A 24,236-nucleotide genomic window follows, 5' to 3' on the forward strand; every position below is an offset into this window, starting at 1 on the left:
GGAAAGTGAAGTTAAACATGGGAAACGGGCTCACTCGTGTGGCCCATATCATTGTTTTTTTTTTTCCTCGCACTCAACAACACACTCAAACACAATAAGCAAAACAAAACACACCCAAACACAATAAGCAAAACAAGAACCACGGAGACCAAACCCACGGCGCCGACCGCATTGAGTTCACTGACGACAACGAAACCGTTCTGGTCGGCGACCCAGGTTCCTTCAACTTTGTAGGTTTTTTGTTTGTTTTTTTTTTTTTTCTGTCCTTTTGCCCTAATCTGTTCTTGCTGCGATAAAAAGCCTGCAATCATGTTTGAGTTAGCTTATTTTAGGGGTTAAATTAGCTTATTTTTGGGGTTAGAAAGGAAATAATTATTTTCCAAAATCTTCTTGCAGCTATTTGGGGAACACTGATTTTTTTTTTTCACACAAAATAATTCTGTGCCAAACAAAGGCTTATTTTGAAAGCACTCGGCCTTATCTGGGAAACTCCAGTTCTTGGGCACAAATGGGAAATCAATTGAGATTTTAACTTGAAAGGAACATAGCCACGACAGTGCCTGTGTGTTTCACTGGTTTGTAATAATTAGCTTGTTATTATGTTTGAGTTAGCTTATTTTAGGGGTTAAAGAGGAAAATGTTGAGTGCATTTATTACATTTGAGTTAGCTTTATTGTTTTCACCATGGGAGGTAATGAATATTACCAAAGACCTTGAGCCCACACTAGGTGAATGTTCCCTTCCCTGCATGATTTATTCCGTATTCAAAATGATATAATCAACCAGAATTTGAACCTTGAGTCACTTAATCAAGAATTCAATTACACTTTAGTTTCCAGTTTCTAGGTTTTTTGGTTTTCTGTTATTTCCAGTAATTTCCACTTTTTGTATTTTCCTTCTCTATATATGGTTTCAACTCTGCGTTTTAGTTTTAACTTCGCTGTATGTTCATTCAATTCCATTTAGTTTTATATGTTATTGTTGTTGTCTCACGCTGAATCCCCTTTAAAACACCCATCAGTTAGAACAGTTAAAATCGTGCCGGATTCTGAAAGTTTGACCAAAAAGAACACTTTGGTTAACCGCCGCTAAGAAAGACTAACTAAACTTAGAATATGCTAATGAAATTCAAGTCGGGGGAATCAGAATCACAGAGACGAGATGTGGTCTTCAGGCTCGCATCAATCGGTGGTTTTTGCCAAAGACATAATAAATTAACCTTAGATACATTATATATTTTTATCAAATTGCAAATTCAGGTTTATAGAGTATACCTTAATTTACTATGTAGAAATTTTGAATTGGTGAAACAATAATGATGCATGGTATATAAATGGAGTAATTAAAAAAAACATTATTGTAATGATGTTAGTGAGAGTCCAAAAAAATAGAAATCTTTGATGAAAGTGAAAGAGGGAAACTGAAAGGGAAGTGATGATGGGTGAATATAAAGAAGAGAAAATGGTGGTTCATGCAGATGAGTACCTACCTCAGAATTTCATACGGAGCCCCATTATTGGTGCAGGTCCATGCTACCGTAGTTAATCACATCACAAGTCACAATTTTTCTTAAAAACAAAGACGGGCTGGCTGGTCAGCTCGTCTAGGATGGGATGAGTTGCATTTTCTGGTCCATGCTGTATTAATGGGCTCACCCGTTTTAAACGGGTCAAAAACGGGTTGGAGTAAAATGGGCTGGCCTGACCCGTTTTGCCACCCTTAGCCGCAATGCAACCATTGGCCACAATTAGGTTGAGTTCACTTGATTTCTTTTACTTTTCTTGCTATCACTTTCTTAAGGTTAACTTTTCCCTTTCAACTTGCATGCTTTAAACGCCTTCTTTTTTTAATCTCTTCATGTTTGGCCCTTAAATGTGTAAACAGGTTTTTCATTCAACCAACATGGGCGTCAAAAATGATACAGGTTATGTGATTATTTTTCCCTTTCAGCTTTATTTTATTTTTTAAATTCTGTTATTGATTTTCTTTTTGTGATTTTTTCATCGGTGTATCAGGGATGAAATTGGATGGAGAGAACAGTGTAAGACGTAGGAGCAGAAAAAAACCCATGCCTGAGAGTGGAGCGCGAGAGCATAAGGAACAATTGCAAAAGCTTTCGGAGAAGGTTGGGTTTGTTGCTCTAGTGTTTCTAAGGACACTTTATGAGTATTATATGTGTGGTCTAACTTTATTTTCATAAGGCGCTTTGAAATTTCAATCAGGGTTAAGGTCCCGTCATGTTGCTAGTTCTGACTTCAAAGGTTTTCTTTAGTTTATTTTTATCTTGGTGAGTTTTGTAGTTTATGTATTCCTTATCACGATAAAACATGGTTCTTGAAGTTTATTCGAGAAATTGGACACATGGGCAGTTGCTTGTACTGGATTTGGATGGGATTGAATGAAAAGGAAGACACAGACAATAAAACGTTTACATTTGTGGAACTGGAAATAGTGTTTGATTTTGTTATTTTGCTACATTATACTGGTAATATTATTAACAGCTTTTCCATTTCAGGACCCAGAATTTTACGAGTTCTTGAAAGAGCATGATGAGGAGTTGCTTCAATTCAGTGATGATGATCTAGATGTGAGTGTATTCTTAGACTTTTTTATCCATTCTTTTTCTACCCCATGCATAAACTACAATGGATACACGGTGCGAGAAATATTACTAATTGTTATTTAATATGATTATCACGCATGTAATCTCTTTCAATGCCTTCCTAGATGTTTGTAATTTTTGTTTTCTTTATCAGAATGCCTAGGTTACCTTTCTGTTATATATATTTTTTTATTATTCTATTTTTTTTTCTTTCAGGAGTGTATCTTATCTTAATTTTGTTCTTACATTTTCAAGAAATAATTATTTTGGGTGTTAAAAAACGTGGGTTTTCCTTTAGATACATCTTTATAGAACTGTGACACTACACGAGGAAATATAAATTTAATTTGGTTTATCTTATAGTGAGGCACTAGCCGATCGACCATTGCATATTTAAAATTCCCCAACTAAGCTATTTTTCTCATTTAGACTAATAGATTCTTTAGGTTCTAGTGATGTTTCTCCTATTTGATTTTGAGAAATCACCTGGGTAGGGCAGGGTCTTCATATTTCTTTTTACTGATGATTTAGTTCTGTCTGGTTTTACTTGAATCTAATGTTCTATCCTCTAATCAAGATAGGAAAGTTTGGATGATATTTTTGTAGATTTGTTTCTTTTAGACTAATGGATCTTTTAGAACTATTGGGTTTTGTGAGCACACTTGGTTAGGGGCTTTGATGTTTAGAGTATTTTTCACTAAAAACTTCTTATTGGGTTTTGCGAGCATATTTGGTAGCGTCTTGATGTTTAGAGTACTTTTCACTCAAAAGCTACAGACCGTTCTAGTTTTACTTGAATTTATGATTTATCCTCTAACCAAGATAGGAAACTTCTTATGAGTCTTCCTTTGTGTTTTCTGGTGAATCTGTTGTAAAATAATGTCCATATTTTCTAGGTTATGCCTTTGCCCTGTTATATTATTGAATTTATGTTCATGACATCTATTTGATGCATAATTCTATTATTTCAACTTAGTCTCTTTTATTATCCCAACACTTTATGGTATGCACCACCACCACCACTATCATCATACTTTTTCTAAAGTAAGACGTGCATGAATTTTTAATAGAAAGCTGCAAATTTCTGTAATCAATAATACTTTTCTCCCTATCTTCCTTGAATTTCAAATATCATTGTTAAAAAAAATTCACCTTTTAGCTGTGCCTGTGAAGATTTTATAGCTACATCCTTTTAATGTTTTTTAACAGGAATGAATTTCTTAGAAGGACTGTTCGTTTAGTAAATCCTTATTTGAACATCTTAAAAAGTACTCGTTTTGGTTTTGTGTAGTTTGCTTATTTATATATAATAATACTAAATAGTGTAATCTGATATTTTCTTCGTATTAAAAGCTATGTAACTTTATTGCTTCATTTATCCAGGATGATGTGGGTAGTGACATAGAAGATGAGGATATAAAGCTAGATGAGGAGGCTAGTGAGGATGAGATTCAAGAGAAGGAACAAAAGTCCTCTAAGGAAGTTATAACTACTTCTATGGTTGATTTGTGGTGCAAATCAATTCAAGAAAATGGGAGCTTAAGTGCACTGCGTTCTCTGATGAGTGCTTTCAGGACGGCATGCCACTATGGTGACGATGGGGGGAATGAATCTATGACAAAGCTTAGTGTAATGTCCAGCACTGTATTCAACAAAATAATGTTGACTGTACTTACTGAAATGGACGGAATACTGAGAAAATTGTTTAAGCTTCCTGCTTCTGGTGGAAAGAAAGAGAACATAACAGATTTAATGGCCACGAAACATTGGAATAATTATGGCCACTTAGTGAAGTCTTACCTTGGAAATGCTCTCCATGTTTTGAACCAAATGACTGACACAGAAATGATATCGTTTACTTTACGTAGGCTGAAATACTCTTTATTGTTTTTGGCTGCTGTTCCTTCACTCCTAAGGAAATACATTAAGGTATAAGTAACCCATTGTTCTTCAAATCAATGCTATCTCCAGTATTCTAGTATTTAATCAATGAACGCTAGTACTTTTAAGTTTGAAATATGTATATTGCACATATCTTCTGATACATATTGGTCCTCTAGCCCTCTACTGTAATTTTTATTATAGCTTGATTAGATAGGAAGCAATAATCTAAAATCTTCTCTCCTAATTTCCCTTTGTCTCCCTCCAAATGTTTATTTACATTCTAGGACATGTAACTTATTTTTTCCATTGATTTTGTTAACTAACTTTCATTATGATTGCATCAGGTGGTCCTTCATTTCTGGGGTACTGGTGGAGGTGCCCTTCCTGTTGTTTCATATCTATTTATGAGAGATCTATGTATCCGAATTGGATCTGGCTGCATAGATGAATGTTTCAAAGGAATATATAAAGCTTATGTTTTGAATTGCCACTTTGTAAATGCTGTGAAACTTAAACATATCCGTTTTCTTGGCAATTGTGTCATTGAACTTCTTGGTGTTGATCTTGCCATTGCGTATCAACATGCCTTCATTTACATTCGACAGCTGGCTATGATATTAAGGGATGCACTTAATGCAAAAACTAAGGTGCTGTTCTATTTGTCCACTGCGTGTTATTTTCTCATTAGGCACTGTAAGAAGTGCCCGTTACCATTTCTTAAATTTGAATTTATATTTATCCCAACAAACTGGTTATATTTGGATTTGAGTTACTGTCACTTTGATAGGAACTTGAGTATTGTTGAATGCCCAAGTCCCATAGTAAGTAATATGACATTCTGAGGAATATTTACATGTTTGGTTCTCCATCTTTAGCAACTAGCTTTTAGAGGGGTGAGTTCTTCAAGTGTTATATGATACTCGGTACATTATTTAAGTTCTTAGTTCTCTCCTCCTCAATAGCAGGCTCTTAAATAGTGGATTCCCCTAATACTTAAGTGTTTATCACACTTTCAGTTCTTATAGTTGTTACAAGATTGACATTGTTTCCTATTTTCTGCTCTTTTTGGCATTATAGTTCCTTAACCTTACATGTTATGCCTTTCAAGTTATATTATATGTCTTTTACAGTTACAATGCATTCTTGATAAGTGTTGAAAAAGTAGAGCCGAGAATAAGGGTCATATGTTGTTGTAGATAGGGATTGAGAAAATATAGAAAGAACATAGAATTCCGTGGCTTACGTCTGTATTAGACTACAGGGAAGAACGTAAAATTCTGCATTTGTCTTTCATGTTTCAGCCACCCCTTAATCAAGATACAATCAATACCTAGAAACATTAAATGTTGAATTTTGGGGTAGCACGGGCTTTTATTGGATTCGTTTGATTGGAGTCTTTCATAAACTGAAACATTTGTTTGTGCTGGCATAATTCATGGTCCTTATTTTGCTCTTTCCCTGAATGCATTGTTTAGGAATCTTTTCGCAAGGTTTATGAGTGGAAATTCATCAATTGTCTTGAACTTTGGACTGGTGCTGTCTGTGCCTACAGTTCAGAATCTGACTTTAAGCAACTTGCATATCCATTGACCCAAATTATTTCTGGAGTAGCCCGTCTGGTTCCCACAGCCAGGTATTTTCCCCTTAGGTTAAGATGTGTAAGAATGTTGAACCAGATTGCAGCTTCTACCCATTCCTTTGTACCAGTGTCTATGCTCCTTTTAGACATGCTGGAAATGAAAGAATTGAATAGACCCCCAACTGGAGGTGTTGGCAAAGCTGTTGACTTACGCAGCATACTGAAGGTATTCATAACATGAATTAATTTCAATGTGAACTTTTTTAGATCCATCTAAACTTTGAGGAATTCTTCTCTATTAGGTTAGCAAGCTGACCCTAAAGACACGAGCATTTCAAGAGGCATGTGTTATTTCTGTTGTTGAAGAGCTAGCTGAACACTTGGCACAGTGGAGTTATTCCGTTGCATTCATGGAATTGTCTTTTATTCCACTTGTGAGACTGCGTAGCTTTTGCAAATTAACCAAAGTAGAGAGGTTTCGAAAAGAAATGAGGCAGCTTATACGCCAGGTATTTCAATTAAGATGGTAAAAAAATGCAAGGGTGATACTTAGATTTACTTGTATGTTTTATCATTGGCTTGGCATGCAGCAGCACTCAGCATTCATTTCTAATTATGCATTGTTCTACATTCAGATTGAAGCAAGTGCTAATCATGTGAATGAGAAGCGACTGTCAATTTCCTTTTTACCAAATGACCCTGCAGCGGCATCTTTTCTCGAGGTAGAACAGCTTCTTTATTTCTGTGGAATGTGAGTTTTATGACGGCTTGTATGTACCAAATTTTGGATTAATGAGTCAGTGAATAACACTGAATTCAGTTATCATATTTATGCCAAATTTATACTGCAAGATACATGGATTTGTACTATTTCAAATGTTCGTTAGTTACTTTGGAAATAGATAATGAATCTAGTAATACGTACTTCACTAAATAGTCTGTATATTGAATCTATCTGTACAGTCTCCTTGTTGAATGTGGGTTGATCTTTTTTATTCATTTCTTTACTTAAACTTCTCTCACTTCTCTCTTTCTCTCCTTATGCACTAGCCTTCCCAAGAACTGGGTCTCTTTGAGCTGGTCAGCATCCTTTTTACTGCTGTTATAACTAAATTTTAGTGAAGGGACATGGCATGTTTGCCTTTTTTATGCTGTCTATGTATACGCGATGCACATGCAGATGATGGAGTTGTTTTCTTTTCCTTTATTTTTTTTATCAAGTGTTCATGGTTTTTCTTTGCTCTTATTTTAAACCTCAGCATGACTGTACTTTATGTAAATGCTATTTTGTTTGAGGATTGAAAGAGTGAATTTTTTTTATCTGCTGAAAAGAGTTAAATTGATCATGTTAGGATGAAAAAAAGGCAGCTTCAAGTGCTCTGTCAAAGTACGTCCTAACACTCCGCCAGAGAGCAGAACAGAAAAATAATTCATTAATGGAGTCCAGGTTTGAACTTTGAAGTCAAGTTCAGTTGTATGCATTACTATATCGAACAGGTAATCATGGCCAGGATAGAGGTTTCTAACACAAATTGAGATTTTCCAGTGTGCTTGTGGGAGAAGAATCCTCTAAATTTGGGAATGAAATATCAGAGAGTGATGAAGAGGATGCAAGAAGTAATGAGAAGGGTGCTGCCGTCTTTAGTTCATCGTGGTTACCCGGAAATGAATCTAAGTATGATTATCCTTTCATTGTTTTTTTTTTCTTTTTCAGTAAACCAAGTTGCTCATTGTTTCAGTATTGCTTCATGCATTGACACTGTCTGAGCGCGCTTCGCTTTCAGGACAAAACAACCTGAAGAAACAAAAAGAAAGAGGAAAAAACAGCAGAAAGAGAAAGCCATTGATGACGATGTTGTGGAGGACTTGGTACTTAGTTCTGACGAAGAAATGCCCTCAAGTCACAGCCCTTCTGCTGGGAAAAACGATGATGCAGATCATTTACCTTCAAAAAGAAAACCCAAGCAGAAGAAGCACAGAACAAAAAGGTTGAAAAAAAATTAGTCTCACTTGGAGGGGAAATGAAGTTTAGGTAGCAACCTCTCTATTCGGAATTCGTACTAAGGAAAATGTGAGAAAAATTTTGGTAGTTTTAAAAGTAGTTTCCGTTTTACATTTGGAGCAAATACTGGGATGTGTGAATGTAATGGCAGCTGAAAGTTGTGATTGGAAAATGTTGTGGACAAACTGTAACCACTACTTGTAAAATCTTCTGGTGCCATGGATGGAGCAAAATGGCAACACCATTCAATATTTTTTAGTGTAATTTGTAGATTTCTGAATTGGACATTGAAAAAGAGTGAGTTATTGATTGTTTTTTATTTTACTTTATTATATTTTGGGAATTAAAAACATTCACAAAATATTTTAAAAATCATAAATTATGATCTTAACATAAATATGCATATTAACCACCTTTTTCAACTTTAAAGATTATATATATATAAACATATAATTAGTACAGAAAGAAAATTAAATTATTATCTACACAAATATAAATTAGTACATTTTTTTTTCTAAGCACAAGTATTAAAACATATTGTATTTTTATGCTTTTTAATTATTTGAATTTTGAAATATATTTTATTAATTTTTTTAAGTTTAAGATAATATTAATTGTTTTCTTGTTAATATTTTTGATTTTTTTACCTGGTTATAATTAATTTATATTTTCATACTTCTAATAAGGTATAAATATAGAAAGTAAGAATCTTAATCTTAATAAGATAGCAAGTTCTTTTATTTTTATTTATGTAAAATTTTCATAATGATAAAAAAATGATATTGTACTATTCCGATCCTTTGTCTGATGTCTGATGCAGGACATGTACCAGGCTAGAAAGAGAATGTCTTATTTCATAATTTTAAAACATTAAATTATAATCATATATAAAATAACACTATCAAAACAATTAATAAAAAAAAGAGAGAGTGATAAACTAAAAAGAGGTTAAAATAATCTTGAAATGTTAGGAGCATGTCAATCCTTACACCGTGTCACAAAAAGGAGGAACATATCCTATCTCGTTACAAATTCCAGATATCCTGGTACTAATTTATTTAATTTATCTGGACATAAGTTGTAAGATTTTTGTCAGTCTTATCATACATTTCATATAAAGAAGATTGATAAGACCATAGCATTGTAGAAATTATTAAAAAGAATATACTTTGACAATACCATTACTTAAATCATTAATCTAAATTGACTTTATCAATATCAGTATTTAATTTAAGTGAAAAATATAAACATAAAATGCGATGCAAGTTACCGTGATCCTTACAAATTCTGGTATTTTATAAATTTTTATTTTACGCGCAGCAAGAGTGGCAAAAATTACAGTTTATTGGTTCCACGTCACTTCCGCTATCTAAAACCAGTAAGAGGTGACTAAGCAGAAAAGGAAAAGCGCCGCCACCAACTCACTATATCTCCGAGCTCCCACCACGGTGTTTGCACCACTCAATATTCCAGAATATTCAACTCTCGCTTTCCGTTGCTAGGGTTTATCCATGGCCACCGTTATTCGCAACCCTCTCTTCATTCCCTCCTCCTCTCACCACCACAATCTCAACCGCAGTAACAACACCGTATTGCTCACCCTCCGTTTCCCTCACACTTCATTAAGACACTCTTCTCTCCAGTTTAAATCCCGATTCGCCGTTTCCTGCTCCCAATCGGAACCTTCTTCCCGGCCGCGTCCTCCGTACATCCCCAACCACATTCCGGACCCTTCATATGTCCGCATTTTTGACACCACTCTCCGCGACGGTGAGCAGTCACCGGGAGCCTCCATGACCTCCAAGGAGAAGCTCGACGTGGCGCGCCAGCTTGCCAAACTTGGCGTCGACATCATCGAGGCCGGTTTCCCCGCCGCCTCCAAGGACGACTTCGAAGCCGTCAAGATGATCGCGCAAGAGGTCGGAAACGCCGTCGACGACGACGGTTACGTTCCAGTCATTTGTGGTCTCTCGCGCTGCAACGAGAACGACATTCGAAGAGCCTGGGATGCGGTTAAGCATGCCAAGAGGCCCAGGGTTCACACCTTCATTGCCACCAGCGCCATTCACATGGAGTACAAGCTCAGAATGTCCAAAGAGAAGGTAATTGAGACTGCTCGCAGTATGGTGAAGTTCGCTCGCAGTCTGGGCTGTGAAGACGTTGAGTTCAGTCCTGAAGATGCTGGAAGGTTAGCATTAAAATAATCACTTTTACTGCCACTGTTTGATTAACTCTTGATCGATCAATGTTTTAAAATAAGGTTCGCGATGAGGTCGAATTGACAAGGTTTTTGGAGTATGCATTCCTGCAACATCAAGGATACTACAAAATCGTGATTGCTGTTAAATAAATACTTGGTGGCCACTTTAGCAGCAACTGTCCCCTGTTTCCCACAATATGATTTAAAACCTTGTGCTTAATACTGTGAATTGTTCATTGATCAACACTGTCACTTTCTATACTGAGTGTTGGGTTCTTTTTTGGTGTTTTTACTGTTTATCAGGTCGGACAGGGAGTTTCTTTACGAAATTCTTGGAGAAGTAATTAAGGCTGGCGCGACAACGCTTAACATACCTGACACTGTTGGTATAAACTTGCCGAGTGAATTTGGAAAGTTGATTGCCGATATTAAAGCTAATACTCCTGGAATTGAAAATGTTATTATTTCCACCCACTGCCAGAATGATCTTGGACTTTCTACTGCAAATACCATCGAGGTATGTTGATAGCAGTTGTTAAGTCTTTAACAATTCATGGAACGAAAGTGGATTCTGAGTTTGTGTGCTCTCGGATGCTTGCTTTCAGGGTGCACGTGCTGGTGCAAGGCAACTGGAAGTGACGATTAACGGGATTGGCGAAAGGGCTGGGAATGCCTCCTTAGAAGAGGTGAGGGTCCAATTATTGTTTTCCAGTTGATGTAAGTAACATATATTACTGGAGCATGATCATTTGATGTTTCTGAGCTACAAAACTTGTTTATTACTGTTTTGAAGGTTGTAATGGCACTGAGATGCGGAGCACATATCACTGGCAATCTCTACACTGGAATTAATACCAAGCACATCTTTCTGACGAGCAAGATGGTTTAATATCTGAAAATGATCTCTCTGTTATTTCTTCTCCCCTGTAAAGACCTTTATTGATTGTTCCATTTATCATGACCTTTTCCTATAGGTCGAAGAGTACACTGGTTTGCAGTTACAGCCACACAAGGCTCTTGTGGGAGCTAATGCCTTCGCCCATGAAAGTGGCATACATCAGGTTGGTTATCCTAAATACATATATCCATGCATATAATAGAATTAGACCTTGTTACTTACCATTGTATGTCAGTTTATAGTTTGTGTTCTTATGCACGAAATTAGTTTTTAACTAGCTACTGCTGGATCTCTTCTTCCAACTTGTATGCCCAAATTGCTGACTGGTAAAATGACATGTCTTAGAGGAAGAGAAGAGACTTCCATAGAGGAAACTTATGCTGCAGAACCATGGCCAGAATCAAATAGATTAGTGGAGAAATGTGTTAAATACAAAGACAAAAAACAAAGAATGCCAACCAGCTTGTGAAATAGGTGATTGACGCAGATGTTGAGTCATGTTCGCTCCAAAGGGGGAAATCACCACTTTCTCCCACTTTTTACTTAACCATTAGAACGAAAAAGTTTTCTTTTAGGTTCTTTCAAAACTGGGTGAAGTAACTTGATCCACTGCTGTCCATAAAATAGCATCATGTCGGGCATTGTGTGATTCTAACTACACCGGAGTTAACATTTAATTTCACCATTTCCTTCACAGTAAGTTACAGTCAAACATCATTCTTTTTGTTTTCCTGGATGCAGCACCTTTCTTCTGTCTGTTTTTGGTGCTAGTGCATTTTACTTTTGGCAGACTTCCAAAAAGTTACTATAGATTCCATATGAAAGGAGAATAATTACTTTAGTTATTCAAACCAAAACAATATGCAGAAGAAAACCACTTTAGTGTTCTCTCTGTTTGTGGTAAATATTTTTAAATCTGGTTCCTTACTTGCAATCATACCTGTAATTTCTTTTGGTGACTTGACCTTAAGCCCCCATCAAACCTGTCCTTTGATGTAGCCCTTTCTCTTGAAAATTGTTGTAGGATGGAATGCTAAAACACAAAGGTACATATGAAATTATATCCCCTGAGGACATTGGGCTTGAAAGAACCAACGAAGCTGGTATTGTACTGGGGAAGCTCAGGTATGTAATTTTCTTTTCTCTGGAACACATATCTGACTGGATCTTATCCACCCTGCTAATCCCTATTTTCTTTTCAAGTTCTGTAGGATTTATCAGTTCCTAAGTATTATTTTTATATGTTCAATTACAATATTTACTGTAGCATTTCATGACGAAACAAGTTGCAGTGACAGTTTAGTTTATCCTTCTATACAGCTGCTACAGAGTGATCTTAAGCATGGTTTTACTATTTTTGCATCTTTTGTTTATCACCAGTCTTTTGAGTTGGCTTAATGTGAGAATTCACTGCCAAACAAAATGTGAACTGAATTATTTATGCCTGGAACTGTGAGAATCCCATGTTCAAGGGAATGCTGGTCATCTTTGATGTTGATCTAAATTTCAAAGTATTACACCATGTTCTTCAACTTTATAAAACCCTTTAGTATCTTATCACTTATTGGGGTTTGAGAATGTTTCTCACACCATCTTAAAAAAAAAAATCTTGTATGAAGTGAACAGCCCACGCATGAGGTAGAAACACAGAAATCCTACAGACACATTGTGAAGTGTCTTGTTATTATCATCATAATTATATTCATACATTTGGAACATGTTCCTTGTCAGATACAACATGGCTTACAAAACGTTGGTCTGGAAGTTGCCTTGCTGATGGTATAAAATTTTGAGTTCTCTTATCTTAACATGAGAAAACATTATGGTTCTAGCTTTCTGGACCTATCCAAGTCCTCATCGTGCAATCATACTGGTTATATTCGAGTTGATGAATGATATTTGGACTTTGGAATGATGGAACTCTGGAAGCAATAATGATTCTAAGCCTGTTTATTTTTGATACTCAGAAGCATCATACTTGTTTGTCATGTCTGTTCCATGCCTGTGGTTGACCTTCAGGAATTTTATGTTTTTGGCACTTGACAGATGTGGAGGACATAGTTATATACTTCCAATGCATGAATTCAGGAACTTACTATAAGATGCTCATAGTATTAGATGTCACTGTTGGCTATTGTAAAGCCAGGACAACTTTAATCTATAAAACCAAAGTTATCAAATTCGAAAGTTTATGTAAACTCATAAAAGTTGAGTAAACTCGACTCGTAAACTCAAATTGTAAACTCGTAAAAGTTTATTTCAGATCAAAAAAATTATATAAATAATATCTTAATTCAAATAAGTCTACAAAATTATATAACTTTAAATAAATAAAATCTATAGATATATTGTTCATAAAAATAAATATTGTAAAGCATAAATACTTAGATATATAATAAAAAAAGAATTGTAGCAGTGTCATGGAGAGATAGAAGGGCACGAGAGATAGTGACAATCAGGTCATGAAACCTTAAATCCCAAACGACTTCATTTTTCTTAATTTTTCCTCCTTTCAAGCTTGCAAAATCGCTACAAACTCGTGATTCTATACAATCCTACTGATTTCACAATCAATTCTACCGAATTTATGCAGAAAACGAGTTTACTTCCGAATTAATTCGGAAGTCATGTCTAGGAACGTAAACTTACGAGTTAACTCAAGAGTTTGATAACCATGTATAAAACATTTCAAAAGACTTGCTTTTTTCTGTGTTTTGTCTGACATTTAGGGAATTTAGCATCTAACAATGGAACTTATATGTTGCCTAATAGTTAATATTTCGTTTACGGTATCTTTTCAGATGTATTTCAAAAGGACATGCCTCTTTATTTGTTGTTTGTTGCATTGTAGGCTCTCTCTTTATTTGTCTGGTCTTTCATTTTCTCTTCATAACGAACAATTTTATTACCTTTTTTTTTGCAGTGGACGACATGCTTTGAGAAAGCGACTTGAAGAGGTATACAAATATTTCGGTTGAACTGTTGAAATTCCCCCCTGGGTTTTGAGTTATTCTCTGCTTTTTCAGCTTGGTTATCAACTTAATGACGATCAAGTTCAAAGTTTATTTTGGCGTTTTAAAGGAGTGGCTGAGAAAAAAAAGGTAAATTAGAGCCAATTATTTTCTTTACCTTTTCATTTTTACTGATGGTGCTATGTAAGTCATTAGAGCAGGCTATTGTGGGCCGAGTGAATGAGTTAGGACTAGTTGTCTTTTGGTATGCAATGTTTGATATCAAGAAATTAATTTGCTCAGAGATAAATACAATCAGTGTCTCTTTTCTGTATGGAATCAAAGTTTCGGGATATGATAATGGGTTCTGTATCTGATGGATGGATGGTGATGAACGTGCTTTTATTTTGTATCAGAGGGTAACTGATGCTGACCTCAGAGCACTGGTATCAGATGAAGTTTTTCAAGCAGAGCCTGTCTGGAAACTTGGTGATATACAGGTAAATTGATATAATTTGATATAATGGCATGGAAACAATAGATCAAACATAAGCTAATTAATATCTATTTGGTGCAGGTGACTTGTGGAACACTCGGTCTTTCGACATCAACTGTCAAACTTTTGAGCAGTGATGGTAGCACGCATGTTGCATGTTCTGTTGGTACAGGACCAGTGGATTCGGCTTACAAGGCTGTTGATTTGATAGTGAAGGTTTGGAATTGTATATATATTCAATGTTGCTTGTTGGGTTACTGAGTTTGGACACGTTGCATCACATCAATAACATTTTTGGTTTATTATTGGCACCAAACCTGTGATTCTAGTCACCATAGCCAAGTATTGTAAATCTTAGATGTTTCCTGATTTGCCTTGGTCTTGAAATTGAGTTATACTAGAATTGTTATCACGATCGGTATGATGGAGAAATCCGGTGCTCTTAATATTTTCAGGAGCCGGTAACGCTTCTGGAGTACTCTATGAATGCAGTGACTGAAGGCATTGATGCAATTGCCACTACCCGGGTTGTAATTCGTGCTGAGAGTGAAACAAGTACCGCTACTACTACTAGTGCTTTAACTGGAGAGACTGTTCTTCGAACATTTAGGTATGATGAATTCTAAAGTGAATTAAATCGGTGTATCTAGACCTTTCTAACGATCCTTGGACATGACATTTCTCTTTTTATAGTGGAAGTGGAGCCGGAATGGATGTTGTTGTTTCAAGTGTCAAGGCCTACATTGCTGCAATAAACAAGATGTTGGGTTTCAAAGAAACATATCCATCTGCCGAAAAAATCCCAATTTCTTCATTGAAGATTTAAGAATATTTGTTGCTGCTTTCATAACAACTGTTTTTGTTCAACCACAAAGAGGAAGACAAAGCGGTGGCAGCTTGTAAGTCTCCATATTAAGGTGCCGTGGCTGTTATTTAACCTGAATATGTTTGCAGTAAGTAGATTATTGGTTCACCCAAGTAGCTTAGCAAAGAATGCAACTTTAGGCCGTTTTAAATATTAACGCTCCCGGGATTCTTACCCTCATCATATTTCATATTTTAGGGTGCTATTTATCTGAAATTATGTGTTTTGAGATTGGAGTGTCCCCGTATGTTTCAGATTGAAGACATCTTAAGGTTTCGTCTTGTGGCTGTAATAAGGTGCAATGCCACCTTTTTCTGTTGAACAATGTAATATTTGTCAGAACCCAAAAGTTTCGAAGCGGATGGCTGTAAATTTGAGTGGAAGTCTCAAATCGGAGCAGAAATACAGATCGACTTATTTTTAACACGGAATCCAGTACAAGAGCGAGCTATACGTTATAAAATGAATAGTGCATAAGATGAAACATAGATCTATGAGATGCTCATCTTAAAATTAAGATTTGATAGTGCAACAAGAATATAAAATAAATTGGGATTATCACTATTGAATATTGGTCCAAATAAAAGGGCTTTGAAACTGCTAAGCATGCGACTCTGGATTTGATTTGACTTTAAAAAAAAAAAAATTGTGTGCCGAATAAATATCATTGAGAAGATACTACTGTATGTATTGTGTTACAGTATTAATGAACTACTATAATTGCATCTGATTTTGTAAAGTGACTCATTATTTTAGAAGAGTAAAGATAGTAATCTAAAAGGGTCAAATCCTTTGATGGTTTTAAAAGAGTTAAGATTGTAGTCTTTGAATTCTTTTCAGCTGGCAAATTGTCTTACCTAATATGGTAAGGTAAACATATTTAAATTAGTTGAAGTAATCTTTAAAACTTTGCTGGATGTTCTTCCTTGTTCTCAACTACCAAATTCCCTCATCATTTCTTCATAACTGAAGTGCACTACTGTAGGTGTTGGTTCCATTCCTACCAGTCCTGAAACAACTTTTTCAACGGTAGATATTTGATTGGACTATTTAAACGATACACCCAAACTTAATCAAACACACACAAAAAGTCCATTTTATACCAAAACCAATATGTATTGCAACACAATAGTTTTAGCTATTTTCTTCGTAACCTACTTGCTGTGAACTATTTTCATGTTGAAATAAGTTTTCGACCATTCATTAATCTTTTTCAGGTATACAAATATATAAAATTATAAATTTGAGTCGAACAACTTGAGCCACTATTGTCATTAGTAATAATTATTGTATTTTGATAACATAAAAAAAAACGTAACAAAATGAATTTCGGGGATGCGATAAACTTTATGAAATAAAACTAAATCAAATTTAAATTTAATAACTTTTGACAGATACTAATTCTTAGTAAAATTGATAAATTTTTACATTAATAATATATTTTAATAAATATAGTGACATTGCTGTTGACCTTGACCCCAAAAAGTACAACTTCGTACAAATCGCCCGAGAAAATATCAATTTTAGAATATTTATATTTTTTTACTTTATACTTGTGAATATTTTTAATATGTGTGCGTGAGATAATTAATTTCGACTTCAATCTTTTATTTTTTTTGCACATTTTTTTTAGAAAACGGTAATTATTAATTATGATCTATTTAATTGATCTTAGCATAAAGAAAAGGAAAAAAGAAACAATTTTGAGTTATAGGAGTGTATATATTATAATATATATATTCACTTCAAAACCTACATGTTTATTGATTCAAATTGAATGGTGGACACTTGCATGTCAAACACATACATTATGCCAAACAAAATTGAAACATGCGAAAACACGAGTAATGAATTTTTGCACCGGTTAACATAAATTTTCGCATTAATTTCGTTTTACTTTCTACTTAGAATATATATTAAAAAGTATTCAATAAGTAATCATGACTTAGAAATTAATTAATTAATCATCTTGCACATACTATAATTTGTTTAGAGAAACAATAAACTAGTAAAGACAACCTAAAAAAATATTCACAAGTATAAATAATAATGACTTAAAGTTAGTACAATTACATTTATAATTACGCTGAACATATTTTGATCTTCTAAATTTGTTAGTCCTTCTAAAATTTAAATTATTATGTTTTATTCCTATAATTATGTAATACTCGTTGATTATGTCTCTGAATAAAAAATATTTTATTCTAAAGTAAGAAAATGTTTTAAAGTTTAGAGTTCCGAATTTTTTTTTTATAAAAACTAAATCAAAATTAAACATTTCAATGGCTATTAAAAATGATTATTTCAGCAATTAGTTATTATTTTCTTTTGAGTTTGATCTGTATTTTGCCGTAAACAGGGTTTTGGTTCAATATTTTTGTCCAGTTACGAAGCAGATCGAAGAACACATCCACATCCACACAAAAAAAAAAAATTATATAAAACAAAATCCAAGCATGTGAAAAAGCATGTAGCAGGAAAAAGCATTTCCAAAAGGAAACAGTGTCACGAGAATGGTTTAATAAGGGATCAACTTAATTAATTAATTAATTAATCATTTTTATTAAATTTAGTTATGTTTTTGTAAAACTGTATTATTATTATTATTATTATTATTATTATTATTATTATTATTATTATTGTTGTTGTTGTTGTAGGAAAACATGTATAGAATTTGTCTGCTATTTATTTTTGCACTGTAGATTAAGAAAAATTGGAATAGGGAATGATGGTTGAATTGAAGTATTTGAATATATAATTAGGTTTTAATTGGTTGAACTGTGAGGCTTATTAGTTAAGAATAATAAAAGGGAAAATGTAAGATTGGATTGGTGTGGAGTTGTTTGTTGCGTTGCGTTGCGTGTGCGTGCGTATCAGTGTCAGTATCAGTATCAGTGAGGGTGGGTGCGTGAGCGTGAGCTTGAGCGTTTGCGCTGGTGGCTGCAATGGAAGAATCGTCGATTGAGGAATCAGTGGCGAGTGTGATCGAAGAAGCGAAGGAGGTTCAGGAAGCAGTTTCTGCGCACATCTCTAAAGTTACCTCCGACGAGGAACCTCTCCGCCAGCGTGTCCGTCTCGTCGATTCCAGAATCCACTCGCTCCGTTCCTCTCTCGATTCTCTTCTCTCCAACAAACTCATCGCTCCGTCTTTAGCCGATAAGGTTAATTAATAATTCATACACGAAAAATCTCACAATTCAATTGCTGCTTCATTCATTTGATGGATCTCTTTGTTTGGTTGCAGTTGGATGAAGATTTGCAGAGAGCCAGATGCATCATCGTCGACGGTGAAGCTTCTTCGCTTCTCCCTGGCCATGCACAAGGTAGCTTTTCTCCGCATCTCTAGTAATCAATCCACTTTTTTTTTTTTTTCTTGTAATGTGATTTTTGTTACGATTCGAATTCAATTGCTTTAGGAAGCTTTTTGAGGATGTTTCTTGGACCTATCAACGTGCGTGCCTCCAAGAAGGATGTTCAGCTCAAGGTCAAAGAAGAATACAACAGTTACAGGGTATAAATATGTACTCATATAGCTCTCTCTCTCTCTCCTCATGCACCGTTTCTAGTTGTAAACATTTGCCGTTTGCCTAGTTTCACGCAATTACATGGCTATGTCAAAAGTTGTTTACAGTTTTAGACCACGCTTTTACTTTTTTTGTGCTGTAGGATTTTCTCACGCGGTTATGTTTTTCCTATCGTTCTCATCTTGATTGATGTCCTTGATTCACCGTCGCGGCATGCAGCTTGTTGAAATCCTTTTGTGATGGATGTCGAATTTTGTCTTGTGGTTGTTCGAAATTGAATGCTTGATTGATTTCATATTTTTGTTTACAATTCTTTTATTTATCCTTGCAGAGTTTGTTTGCATTAAAATGACTTTTGTAAAAGAAAAAGGTGCCGCGTGAAAATAACATGGTTGACATGAAATTGGGTAAATCTGTGTGCTATAGTTGTTGGTCCCAGACAGCGGTGTTGGGTGGTCTTCCCTGAAACAGGATAAAGGATAGATTGATGAGCGCCATACAAAGATTATGTATAAGATATGAATAATTTGCACCACAATCATATAAATGCTCAGAAACCAAAACATTACCCAACATTGAAGAAATACTCATTAACTATTCGCATTAATTAACTGCGAAGGTCAAGGAGTACGTGGAGTACATCATTAAATTTTAAATAAGTTTAACTCTAGGAGGACAAAAAAACATAGGAAGTCATGAAGAGCGCACTCAAGCCTTATGATTTGAGAACAGAGATTTAACGGAACACGAGTTTCTGGCAAAAGCACAAAATGACAGTGGATTTTCTGGAAAATCGTATAGCTCAAATAAGTGAGGAAGCACAAGATTAATTGGGGTGGGTATGAGAATCAAAGTTCACAAAATCAGCATTAAAGGTTGCATCATTACAATAGTTTGAAAGACAACTTGTTGCTCTGCACATTGAAACTGCCATTTGCTGCCATGATCCACAGAAACACCTATTGCCATGCAGAAAAAATGTTTAACATTTATGAAAATGCTACTTCTTCTGTCCAGGATAGAACTGCCCTGCTTTTCTTGCTTTTTCCGTCAACCCTGCTTATACTAAGATCTTGGGTTTGGGCCGGATGCTTGCCAGCTTTTCCTGTTCAGATGTACCAGGTATTTTCTTTAAAATTGCTCTTGCTTGATGTCATGCCAGTATTTACCGGCTTATATGATGAAATATTTGTTGGTATCCTGTCATTGAGTATTATCATTTTCATGATCAGGCCTGGCTGCTTTTCCTTTACACTGGTTTGGCATTGCGAGAGAACATTTTGAGAGTCAACGGAAGTGATATTCGTCCTTGGTACCGTCATTAAACCCAATGTTTGCATGGATAATAGTTAATTAATGGGTATTGGGTTCTTGGCTTCATGCTCGTTGCTTTCTTGTTCTTTAATTAAATAATTTAAAACTGTTTTACTGTTATTATTGATTATTATTCTACCCTTCATACTCTACAACTTAGCTGTGCTGTGGTAGATAGTAGAAGACATTATTTAATTAGTTGGGTTGTGTGTGTAATCCATAAGCCTATTAGAGAGGAAGGATCAAGCTTTAAGCATATTGAGTCATAGAAGTTTCCACAGTATGAAGGTAGTTAGCTGATGAAGAGCAAATATGGTTTTATTAGTGTGGCTGTGGATGTTACTGTAGGATTTATTCTATTTGATTTATCTCTTCACCACTCTTTTCTTTTATTTCTTTGGAAGGTACTGCAATAGTACGATTCCATTTCATTCCTAAGAGAATTTTGGTTAGGGATCAATTGCTTTTTGTTTCTTTTACAGTATTTTCATCTGTGCTATTGTGCTTACCTTGCAATCTGTACATGAACCAACAATCCTAACTTAAGCTATTAGGTAAAGGTACATGAATGGTTTTACATCTCTAGCACAATCCCACAGAGGCCCACAGCACTTAAAGTGTGGATAATGCGCTCATCCACCTATCTTGTTTTGGAATTCAACTTTTTATTAAAATGGGGCACAAGGTTTGAAATTTACACCACTTTACCTTTGAGGTTTCAGTACTATATTTGAAATGGATTAGGCATAACTAATTATTATACCCTAGAAGTTAGCTCAACGGGGGAAGTTTATACCTTCCTACTCGATGTGAATTTTAACGCACCCTTCACACCTAGAACTATATATCTATAGGTGGCCCAGCATAAGGACTGGCTAGATGCTCGAGGAAAAGCTTAACATAACTAGTTATGCATAGATTGTGTTCAATTGTTAATATTAGGAAGGAAAATAAGAAACAATACAAATAAATCCTGATAATAGAGAAAAGGAGCCCTAAATAGGAGATATTCCCCAAAATATGGAACACGTTAAAACAGTATACACAAAAACATTCGTATACGTAGCATATATGTACATACTTAAAACGATGTATGTGTGTGTACGTGTATATGTATGTATTACATTGGGAGAGCTCAAATTACAATGATATAACTTTTACCAAATACTACACCACTCAATATTTTTCAGTTGGACAATGCTTTTCAAAACTCACATTTAGATCAAGGTTCCTTTCACATAGATATGATATACACAATTTTCTATTGATATAAAATTATTTGATGCCTCATTTATATAAATAAAATCGATATGTTTACTTTTAAAAAATATAGTAGAATATGAATCATTTAATCACCTTGTTGTTGTTCAATTTTAACAAAATTTGAGATGAATAACCATGATGATATGAAATTATAATTTGTATGTATCCGTCTGTCTGCTATTTATTTATATTTCTCAAGATCTCCATCTCTTGTGTTGTTCACCTTAATGGTCACATACTTGTGATCTCCATTTCTTGAACCTTCCCAAATATCTCGGTGCACAGCTTAAGCAACCACTAAATTGGTGTCTTGGTAGTGTGATACAATAAGACTTTTAACACTGATTCTTTGACGTGTTTGTAGGCATCAGAAGGTACTTTCAGTTGAAATTTGTAGTGTTATAAAATCTATCTAACGAGTTGGAATATAATTTTTCTGTTGTCAGGTAGCTTGTCCATACTAGAGATAAATTAATTGTTTGCACTATTTGTAGAGTGTTGGATATGTGCATCTGACTTAAAGGTCATTTTCCTCCAGCTGTTTTTGATGTTTTCCTGGTTAGCAGAATATAGTAGTGTTCCAGAACTGTTATTTTGGTTGGTGTTTGGTTTCAGTTGAATGTTGTCAAATGCCAGATATGCTGTAGTTTATTCTTTCTTATATTTTGCAGGACAGACTTTTCTTAGCTTGGTTTTTTAGTGCGTTCCGGTGTCTGTTTTACAAAGCAATTAATTATAACACTTAGAGCTGATAATTTTTTCTTTGACATTTTCTGTAAAGATGGTATCTTACATTTCTTGATAATTTCAATTCCCATCTAATATTTCTCCTCATTTAGAGAGAGTTACAACCGAGAGGAATTGTATTTAGTTTGCGTGGTCACCCATACATGACAGTTTGGGGTAGGGTGGAGTGTTAAGATTGGTTTACATGGAAGAGAATCTCTCGGCAAATAAACTTATTGTACGGTTACAGGTGGATATATCATCATTATTGTGCTATGATAATGGCCCTCGTAAGTCTCACTTGGGAGATTAAAGGACAGCCTGATTGTTCAAAAAAGCAGGTTAGTCTCCTACGCCTGTGAATATAGGTTTTTCTTCCTTTTACTTGATCGTTTTGTAACTATTATTCATGTTTCAATAATGCATGTAGAGAGGTGTACAACTTTTCTTACAGTGGGCTATGATGCAAGGAGTTGCAATGCTTTTGCAAAATAGATATCAACGCCAAAGACTTTACACTCGTATTGCACTGGGAAAGGTGCCAGAATTGAAAATACTATTTCTTTACTTGTGTTTTTCCTTTCCTATTGTAGTTATATTTTACCCGCCATCACACAAACTCTTTGACTCACTATTTGCTGTTACATAAGTCTGGTCATAACTTTACAAATTTGTTTACAATCATATGATTAAAATTTTTCCCTGTTGCATTATTTTTGTAGTTAAATCAAAGAGTTGGACTAAAAAAATAGATATATAGTTTTGATCTGTGTTTTTCTTATTTTAGGCTAAGAGGATGGATGTTGTGTGGGGGGAAACAGCTGGCGTGGACGGCCAATTGTGGTTGTTGTGTCCCATACTCTTCACGTTGCAGGTAACAAAATGGCTGCTATGATATATGTTACATTAGTTATATTCTTGTTTGATATTAAAGTTCGTAGAATTAGTTATATTCTTGTTTGATATTAAAGTTCCTAGAATGTTCATGATTTATATTGTGTTGTACGACAGATTATTATTTGGGAAGCAAATATTGTGTTAATTTGCTTTAAAACGGAAGTTGTGTTTTTATTCACATCCTAAAAGTCATTGACCTGAACATAATATAGGTTTGACACTTATGGAACATATTTGTGCTCCTATCTTGGTTCAGGGATTTGAGGCATATGTTGGACTTTTGTTGCTCCGGACTGCAGTTGTTGGGGTTGTTTCTGAGTGGCAGGTACTAGTTTGTTTGTGTTTGCTTTCTTACTGCGCTTGTTCATCAATTTGTTGATTGGAACAGAAGCAAATAAATCCAATAATACTTTTTCCATAGATTAGCCTTAGACTTATAATAATAGAAACTCTTGGGCAGGTAATATTTTGCGGTGTTTTGTTGGTCTTAATGGCTGTCGGGAACTTTGCAAATACAGTACAGACTCTGATGGCGAAATCAAGATTTAAGGCAAAGATGAGAAGAACCAAGAGTAAGCAGAGGCTGAATTAACAAGTTGTCACTTTTTTTTAGCTTTAATAGGATCAGGATTTTTTGCACTCATTTCAGTTTTGACCACAGTGCAAGCTGGTTATAATTTTGGCTTCGTGTAGCTTCAATCATATTTAATGAGTTTGAGCATAAACATAAATTTGGATTGAACGATAAAATCCTACGATTTCTGTTGTCCACCTTTTTGGTTTAGAATGTCTTATTTCTTCCAATGTCCAAGCAAATTACCTAATCCAATGAATACCTAATCGACTCGAAATTCCAAGCAAATTATTTCCAAAATTTAAAGTAGAGATTTACTTAACCAATTGTAGAGCTTTCTAAAATGCTCTTTTTTATTGAATCCAGAAGATCATGCCATTTTATCATGTCCCTAAAATGTATATAAATTTATTATTTATATTTATCTTTTGGTTCAATGTAAATTATTTTTAAATGTTAAG

At 34.8% G+C, this 24,236-nt stretch overlaps 3 protein-coding genes across 4 annotated transcripts; all 3 read left to right on the forward strand.

The window, feature by feature from the left end:
• Window positions 1–78: 78 nt before the first annotated feature.
• LOC106772432 (nucleolar complex protein 2 homolog) lies at window positions 79–8,391 on the forward strand. Its single transcript, XM_014658830.2, has 12 exons — window positions 79–230; window positions 1,885–1,924; window positions 2,016–2,125; window positions 2,516–2,587; window positions 3,986–4,531; window positions 4,831–5,133; window positions 5,962–6,291; window positions 6,368–6,574; window positions 6,701–6,787; window positions 7,418–7,512; window positions 7,612–7,740; window positions 7,850–8,391. Exons 2-12 carry the CDS (start codon window positions 1,903–1,905, stop codon window positions 8,067–8,069), a joined length of 2,121 nt encoding a protein of 706 aa, XP_014514316.1. The 5' UTR covers window positions 79–230; window positions 1,885–1,902; the 3' UTR covers window positions 8,070–8,391.
• Window positions 8,392–9,402: 1,011 nt separating this feature from the next.
• Window positions 9,403–15,901, forward strand: LOC106772130 (2-isopropylmalate synthase 1, chloroplastic). Of its 2 annotated transcripts, XM_014658317.2 has the most exons (12): window positions 9,408–10,255; window positions 10,571–10,784; window positions 10,873–10,953; window positions 11,061–11,150; window positions 11,242–11,328; window positions 12,190–12,290; window positions 14,089–14,122; window positions 14,192–14,266; window positions 14,533–14,616; window positions 14,694–14,828; window positions 15,068–15,222; window positions 15,306–15,901. In XM_014658317.2, exons 1-12 carry the CDS (start codon window positions 9,579–9,581, stop codon window positions 15,436–15,438), a joined length of 1,866 nt encoding a protein of 621 aa, XP_014513803.1. In that variant the 5' UTR covers window positions 9,408–9,578; the 3' UTR covers window positions 15,439–15,901. The 2 variants fall into 2 exon arrangements, 1 of the variants encoding a protein (XP_014513803.1); XR_002669519.1 differs by lacking the exons at window positions 15,068–15,222; window positions 15,306–15,901 and having other exon boundaries at window positions 9,403–10,255; window positions 14,192–14,265; window positions 14,531–14,616; window positions 14,694–14,759.
• Window positions 15,902–18,286: 2,385 nt separating this feature from the next.
• Window positions 18,287–23,972, forward strand: LOC106772398 (transmembrane protein 120 homolog). Its single transcript, XM_014658788.2, has 10 exons — window positions 18,287–18,638; window positions 18,722–18,800; window positions 18,894–18,988; window positions 20,019–20,123; window positions 20,234–20,313; window positions 22,555–22,645; window positions 22,735–22,842; window positions 23,092–23,178; window positions 23,458–23,526; window positions 23,662–23,972. Exons 1-10 carry the CDS (start codon window positions 18,423–18,425, stop codon window positions 23,791–23,793), a joined length of 1,062 nt encoding a protein of 353 aa, XP_014514274.1. The 5' UTR covers window positions 18,287–18,422; the 3' UTR covers window positions 23,794–23,972.
• Window positions 23,973–24,236: the final 264 nt, after the last annotated feature.

Source organism: Vigna radiata, chromosome 8 (assembly GCF_000741045.1).
Source record: "Vigna radiata var. radiata cultivar VC1973A chromosome 8, Vradiata_ver6, whole genome shotgun sequence".
Lineage (NCBI taxonomy): Eukaryota > Viridiplantae > Streptophyta > Magnoliopsida > Fabales > Fabaceae > Vigna > Vigna radiata.